Genomic DNA, 7,733 nt, shown 5'->3' with positions numbered 1-7,733 from the left:
TCGGCCACCGATCTCCCCGCCATTCGCTTTCAAGGGCCGCTCATTTCAGTGCTGCGACGCCATTAGTTTCTAAGGGCAGCTCGAGACACGGGACACGTGCACTGGCGCGTTCGACGCTAATTGCAGCAGAAACGCAAATATATCGAAGTGCTTTAAAGTCAAGTAAAAACAAGTTGGACTTAGCGCCCCCTATAGTTCGAACTTCAAGCCAATAATGAAGATCGGGTGCTTTAATCTGGTTCTTTGGCGAAAAAAAAATCGGCAAGGAATTTGACCGCCGCTATTAGACGGCGCCAAGCTCAAGCGCCACGCCGGCGAATCACGGATGCAGGATTCCCCGTCGACTTCTTCTCGAAGTGTTCCGTGGTTGGTTCGGCCGGGAAGCAACAGCACCCGCGTGCTTGCATCTGTTTATTCTCTGGTCGTTGATTGGGAACATTGACGAGTCCTAAAAAAGACAAAAATCTCGCTACGACGTTGAAGCGTAGAAGTGGAAGAGAACGAATCGACTCGGCGTTCTTTTCATGTCAGCCCAGCTTTAGACCAACCACGCAGCAACAGACTGCGAATTCGAATAGCCCTGAACCATTCGAGATATTCAAGTTCATCGCAAACAGCGGTGGCGGAAGGCCATGGACACGACGAGCATGATCCATCGCACGCTGGTCGTGGAACAAGGCGTACAACCCCCGGATGGCGGCTGGGGCTGGGTGGTGGTGCTGGCAGGCTTTGTGTGCCACGTGGTGGTCGACGGCATAATCTACTCGTCCGGGGTCTTCTTTGACGAATTTCTCAGCTACTTCGGCGAGGGACACGCGCTCACCTCCTGGATCGCCTCCATCCTCATGGGCTCCTACTTCATCTCCAGCCCGATTGCAAGTGGCTTGACCATCCGGTATGGCTGCCGAACGACGGTCATCACGGGCTCGCTCCTGTCCGCGGTGGGCCTCTTCCTTAGCATCTACGCGCCCAATATCCTCTACCTGTACTTTTCCTTCGGGCTCGTGGCCGGAACGGGATTCGGCCTCATCCTGCTGCCGGCCGTGGTGTGCGTGTCCACTTACTTCAATAGGCGTAGGTCGCTGGCCACGGGCGTGACGGTTTGCGGCTCCGGCGTAGGCACCTTTGTGCTGGCACCGCTCGTCCAGCTCCTGATCCGTCTGTACGGCTGGAAAGGCACGCTCATCGTGTGCTCGGGGCTCTCGCTCCAGGGCGTAGTGGCGGGCCTCCTGATGCGGCCGGTGCAACCAGCGTCGCCCCTCGCATCCCGGGAGCCCTCGTCATCGTACGAGCCCGCGGAGCGGTCATCGACGCTTTCGAGACACCTGGCCGTATACGAGTTGCCCGTTCGCACTCCTTCAACGGACGCGGGCGTGCAACTGCAAATGGTGGGCGAAGGAGCCGAGAGTTTTCATACGCACGTGAGGCTCCGCAAGGACCTGTTCTACGCGGGCTCGCTGCCGGAGGAACAGCGGCAGCCCGTCATGTCTTTCTTCGCCACCGACAGCACTCTGCTTGACTCCCCGGACCACTCCCACGTAATCACCCTCGTCGACAACCGGAACCTTCTCTGCAGGACGCTCTTCTCGTACCAGATGACGGCCGCATTCTACGAGATGCTCGACTTCCGGCTATTCGGCGACCGGGTCTTCCTGGCCTTCGCCTTGTCCCGCTTCCTCTGCGGCCTGGGGTACAGTGTGCCCTACCTGTTCCTGTCTAGCATGGCCGTCGAACTGCTCGCTGTCACCGCGGCAGAGGGAAGCTTTCTGGTGTCGCTGATCGGCCTGAGCAACGTACTGGGCCGCGTGCTGGTGGGCGTGGCATCAGACAGCGTGGGCCGAGGCCGCCTCTGGCTGTACATGGCCTGCGTCGTGACGTGTGGCCTGTCCACCGTCCTCTGCGTCATGTGCACCTCGTACTCCTGCCTGATAGTCTACACGGCCGTGTACGGCGCTGCTAGTGGGGGCTTCATCACACTCAGCTCGATTGTGGTCGTTGATCTGGTCGGACTCAACAACCTCACAAACGCGTACGGCTTGAGTCTGCTCTGCATTGGAGTGGCTGCCCTTGTTGGACCGCCACTTAACGGTCTTATCCATGACGTGTTTGAGTCATACATGCCCGGATTTCTGTTGGCTGGAGTCAGCCTCTACGTGGGGGGCGTGACCCTGCTAGCGGTGCCTTACCTGCAGAGTGGCCGCAGGCGCCGTGGCAGACACGTAATTTTTCACTCGAATGCCTGACGTCCGGGGTATTCATAAACGCCTGAAGCCGGGACGTCAGTATATATACCTATATACTATGCTCAATAGATCATCAGGACTGCCGAGCTTCCTGCATGCAGCTTGGCATCGCATGTTCTTAACGAAAGATTTCTTTTTCTAGACGCTATAAACAAATAAACGAACAATTCCACGAGATGCTACTTTCTGTACTAGGGCACGTCATATTTCCAAGTTACCGGTGAGACACCAGCTGGGGTTTAGAGTGTAGTACGTGGGTTTTTGCATTTGTTCAAGCTTGCAGAGGGTACGTCACAACCTTAGCTACGGGCTTGATTTGGTTACATGGTTACATGTACAAAAGGCGTGACGGCAGGTCAGGAGAGTTCACACGTATCAATGCCCCTTGATGAAGAGCCCTCCCTTTGAAAGTAATAAAAATTGCCCGAGCAATCTTCAGATATATCAAAGTCAGTCAAATGAAAACCATCATTTTTTTTGCTCCAAATTTCTTAAGCACGCAGGAGCACATATTTATACATCATTTTTTGCAACTTCCGTTTTTTCCTTATCCGGGCACATCAATGCCGAAGCACTTTCTTCGGTTTAGGAATAAACGTGTTTTATTTTGGGGTTTTTAATTTGTATCAAATCGTTTTCGGTTTTGTTGAGCAAATGTAAATTCCGTCAAAACGACCGGTATTGTGCTTATCAATGCACTGCGCGATTGCGAGAAGCTGTGAACCAACACTTACAAGTGAATATGCTTTGTTTTCCGCTTGATAAACATCGGTGTCTTCACCGTCGCATTTGAACCGCGGTGCGATCATGTCGTGCTGTAGAAACGCAGCCGTGTCAATAAGACGCTGCTGGACATCCAGTATACAACGTGGTCGATGATACTTTCATTCACGAAATGAAACGCCGAGTCTGCCAGCTCAGGAGGTTTTAATGAGCACATCAAAATATTTAGTAATTTGAATATATCAACAAATAACTTGACCTGTAGTATTTTATAATTTATTGTGTCCATAATGCGGGAATCTGCGCGCTTCACGATAAGACATTGTAAAGTATAAGAAAAATAAATGTTTAAATGTCACTTACCCAGTAACGCACAGTGCCCAGAAAAGACGGTCAGGCTCTTCCGCCAGAATGCGTACACCGCACGTCTTGCTATATTCCTACCCCATATATTATCCATGTTGTGTATGCCGCCTGTCCAACTATATAATAATTGAATTGATTCCCATGCCTCTGTGCTTCATACGAAGCACAGAAAAGGGTTCTTTTACAAATAGTACTAGCGTCTTAAAACGTTGCGGGAACTTTGACCTACGACCACCAGCCCCCAGTACATCCCGGCTTAGTATGAACTTACGCCCCAGCAACGCAGTCGTAAGTCACCGTGCCCTAGTCAACCACAGCTACGAATCGGTCTGAACTCGCGGTCGTATCTCGACGTATATCTGTAAAACTTTTCATAACGCTGTAAAATGCTACGTCGTCTTCGTCTCGGGTCAGGACACTTACGGGTACGGGTAAAAACGCTGATATTTATTAATATCCTTGCATTTGTTGTGTTGAAAGTTTCGATTAGTTTAGCACCTCATGAACGTTTGCCTGTAACGAGCTCAATCATTTAGGGGAAAACACCAATATTACGCACTCGTAACTGCGCAAGCCCGTAGCAGAACATTCCGATGCAAAAATACATAGCCTCCTCTATACTCACAAAGCCTGGCAGTTCGACGACGGAACCATAGAGTGCCCACTGGCAGCTTTGGAGCGCGAGTATCTGGTACCAGAGAGCAGTTGTGGGGGAAGCTGGTATTCAGCGCACAGCTTTTGCAGCGGCGAGGACCCGAAACATGTTTTTTAAACCCGACGAGAAAAAAAGTGGTACCGGAAAAAACGCGAAGAGCACGAGTGGACATTCTATCGCTCGAAAGAAGTGTGTGTTTCGGCGTCTCGCCACAGCGGGGCGCCCGTTACATTCCTCTCCTGTGTACAGTAAGCATGAAAAGTATATAATAGGTAAGGGCAACAGAAATGCAGCTGTAATGAAAAATAGGGCACTTTGGTATTACAACAGGTATGAGGGGGTGAGAGAGATTTGGAAAGGGGTGATGGTGCCTGGATTGGCTGTTGGAAACAGTGGCGTACCAACTTGTTTTTGAGTGGGGGGGCAAACCAGACCCTCTCCCCCCCCCCCCCCCAAATCGAAAATTCGGCGCAACTTTTGTTGAACTTTTCTAAAGATTTGGCAATGATAAGGCAAAATTACAACGTTACCAGACTTAACATTGATATTTAGTTTTTTCTCACGAAAAAGATGTTGCTTTTCTTCTTAAAATAAATACAACTTGTAGTGCCTATTGAAACAGTTATGACTAAATAAGGTGATATTCTAGAAGATAATTGTATCTATGTCGCTTTTGTGTGTTTACTGGCAATTTTAGTGTTTGCTTGCAGAAAGTGGCGTGACAACGAGGTTGGGTAGTAGCCGGCGCAGTCACGAATCACACTACGAGAGTTTTGATTTTGAGGCTTCATCGGCGCACGCCTGCAAGTGTGTTTACATTGTTAAAATAAAGGCAATCACTGCGTTCTTACTTTCTCTGGGAGTCACCGTTTCGTGCGCGAAAACGGATGCAACGGTTGTTGAGCCTTCACCAGAAGAGATAACAATACTGTAAATATGCATGTTTTTCGATTTGAGTCACTTGAAGTCAGCTTTGCATGAAAGTGCGCGTTCCATATTCGCAACGTGCCATTTTTAACCTTTAAAATTCCGGTTTCTGGGGTTAGGACACACACGGACGTTTAGGAAGATGGGGAGAGTTAGGAATGTCGGATGTGCAACGTCGAGGCATGATAGTTCTGTGTTAACGAATACTTTTCATCAGTGTTTACTAACGAGTGCTTGGACTCCGTCCCCACTCTCCCTGAAGAGCTTTACGAGCGCATGAATCCTATTAACGTTAACTCCGCCGGTATTAAAACATTGATTGATAAACTAAAACTTACTTCGTCCGCTGGAACCGATAACATCAACTCTAAACTTTAAAAGAGCACCAGTGTTATTTCTAGTGAGTATTTGAAACGCATCTTTATTCAGTCCTTATCTCAAAGCTGCCTTCCATCTGACCAAAAGGTGGGAAGGGTAATTCCCAGTCTTTAAACAGGGCAGCCGCTCTTCCGCATCTAATTATCGCCCTATTTCTTTGACTTCAATTTCTTGCAAACTACTTGAGCATATCCTCTACTCCAATATCATGAGGCACCTATCATCCCATTTCTTTTCTTTAAACAGAAGCACGGTTTTCAAAAGGTACTTTCCTGCGAAACACAGCTCTGCGACTTCATCCATGAGTTGCACACTAACCTTGAATGTCACGTCGAAACTGACGCAGTTTTTTTTTTTTTCCAAAGCGTTCGGCCGTGTCCTCCATCAACGCCTTCTTTCTAAGCTATCATCTTTTTGCCTCGACCAATAACCGTTTGCATGGATTCGTGACTTTCCTTTCTCCCATGTACAGGTCACGTCCATAATGATCATGAATCTTCATTAGTAAATGTATCTTCTGGTCTTCCCCAGGGGTTCGTACTGGGCTTTCTTCAAAAATACGCTTTTTCGCCGACGACTGCGTCATCTATAACAAAGTAACTTGTGTGCAAAATAATAACCAGCTTCAGGAAGATCTAGATAAAATTAACAATTGGTGCAAAGAGTGGATTATGTCATTAAACAGGTATAAACGCAAACTAATCCACTTCACCAAGAAAAAAACCACTCTGTCATTTAATTACTTCTTGGACTCCAATCTGATTGAGACCGCTACTGTGTATAAATACCTTGGTGTAAGACTAACATCTGACCTTCCCTGGAATAACCACATTGAAGTCATAACTGCCGATTCATCTGGAACTCTTGGACTAAGCAGACGTAACTTAAAAAAACGCTCCACCCTTTGTCCGTAAGCTAACCTTTGACACATACGTCAGACCCAAAAATAGAATATGCTTTAACCATCTGGAATACCCATCGACCGTACCTCATCAATACCCTATAGAGGCACTTCAGAACAGAGCTGCTCGCTTCATTTCATCCACTTATGACTTTTTTTTTTCACTTTCTCAGCGCTAAAAACTGAACAAACCATGTCCTCTTTGCAGCTTCGCAGAAAAGTCTCTCCGCTGTGCCTTATTCACAAAATCTACTACCACATTCCCGACCTCAAAACCACTTTGTTATTACCCCCCGACCAAACATCTTCTCGCCTCAACAACGTCTGCACCATCAAGCACATTTCTGACTCTACTAACGCTTTCAATTGGTCATTCCTTTCTCAAGCCATCAGCCACTGGAACAGTCCCCCATCCTCCATTGTCACCATCTTGGACCCTGCTGATTTCTCCTCTGCAGTAAAACTAAAACTACACCTTTCTTGGCCCATGTGATGGTGTGCGGGGCTAGGCAGATAGGTGAAAACCCTTACGCAGAGCGCCTGCCGGGCCAGACTTGTACGTAGTTTAACTACTTTACTCAAGTTACTGTAGTTTAACTACTTTTCTGGGTAGTTTAGTAACTTTTAATTACATTTATATTCTAGTAATTCGTAGTTTGCTTTAACTACTTTTCCGAGTGACTTCCACCCAAATTACAAATTACTTTCTAATTTTAGTGGTTGTTTTGCCTATCAACAGACAAAAGATGTCGGAAGGTCAGCTGATATTTGCAGAGGGGGAAGCATGCGGAGTAGAAAAGGGGGGGATGGGAAGGAAGAAAGTGATTTAGATAGTCCAAAAAACCCCAAAATTTTAACGAGCCCCCCCACTGCAACAACACTGCTACGAGGCGCGGGGAGCGAACAGCAGTCTTGTGCACGTTACTAAAAAAAAGTAATCGATTACAATTACTATTACTCTTGGCTAAAAAGTATTCGATTAGATTACTTGATTACTCGACGGCAAAAGTAATTGGACATTACTTAAAGAAGTAATCGTTACTTCTCCGATTACTTTATTGTGTGAAGACACATCTTTAGCGCTCATAACAATGAACTACTTCCAACCTATATTTCACATTTGCACAAGTATTGAAGAAGAAAAACTGGCTCCCTCTTCGTGGTCGTTGCACCTTCACAATGCGGACACAAGCATAGAATTCGTTTGAAGACGTTTAATGATTTGGGCGTTCGCCAGTGTGTGCGTGAGGGGGAGGGGGGAAGCGTAGGCGGTTCTAGATCTTGTTAAGCTTGAGCAAGGGTTGTCGCTCAAAGTTTGCGTCGCTCATTTTATTATTCACATGTGGATGAGCTCGCATGTTATACAAAATAGCACCAGCTCTAGGATTTGAAACGGATCATGTGTAGTATCCATTAGCGGAAGAGATCGCCCCGACCACTTCTCAACTCGAAACATTGCTTGTCACAAGAACCACGTAGGGGAAATGGGGAAATATTTCAACTGCCTTTGTTATATTTTGCATCCGCTTTAGGCATTCTT

The 7,733-nt window shown here is 47.4% G+C and overlaps 1 protein-coding gene across 1 annotated transcript; it reads left to right on the top strand.

Moving 5' to 3' along the window:
• Window positions 1-496: 496 nt before the first annotated feature.
• On the top strand, window positions 497-2,674 carry LOC115310456 (monocarboxylate transporter 10-like). The gene has a single exon (XM_029968852.3). It carries the CDS (start codon window positions 633-635, stop codon window positions 2,241-2,243), a length of 1,611 nt encoding a protein of 536 aa, XP_029824712.2. The 5' UTR covers window positions 497-632; the 3' UTR covers window positions 2,244-2,674.
• The last annotated feature ends 5,059 nt before the right edge of the window (window positions 2,675-7,733 follow it).

This window comes from Ixodes scapularis, unplaced genomic scaffold (genome assembly GCF_016920785.2).
Source record: "Ixodes scapularis isolate PalLabHiFi unplaced genomic scaffold, ASM1692078v2 PGA_scaffold0__279_contigs__length_252992795, whole genome shotgun sequence".
NCBI lineage: Eukaryota > Metazoa > Arthropoda > Arachnida > Ixodida > Ixodidae > Ixodes > Ixodes scapularis.
This window is presented reverse-complemented; position numbering and strand designations above follow the sequence as displayed.

What these genes read in the sequence shown, in the direction of transcription:
- LOC115310456 (XM_029968852.3), top strand. Translation starts at nt 633, where the DNA reads ATGGACACGACGAGCATGATCCATCGCACGCTGGTCGTGGAACAAGGC.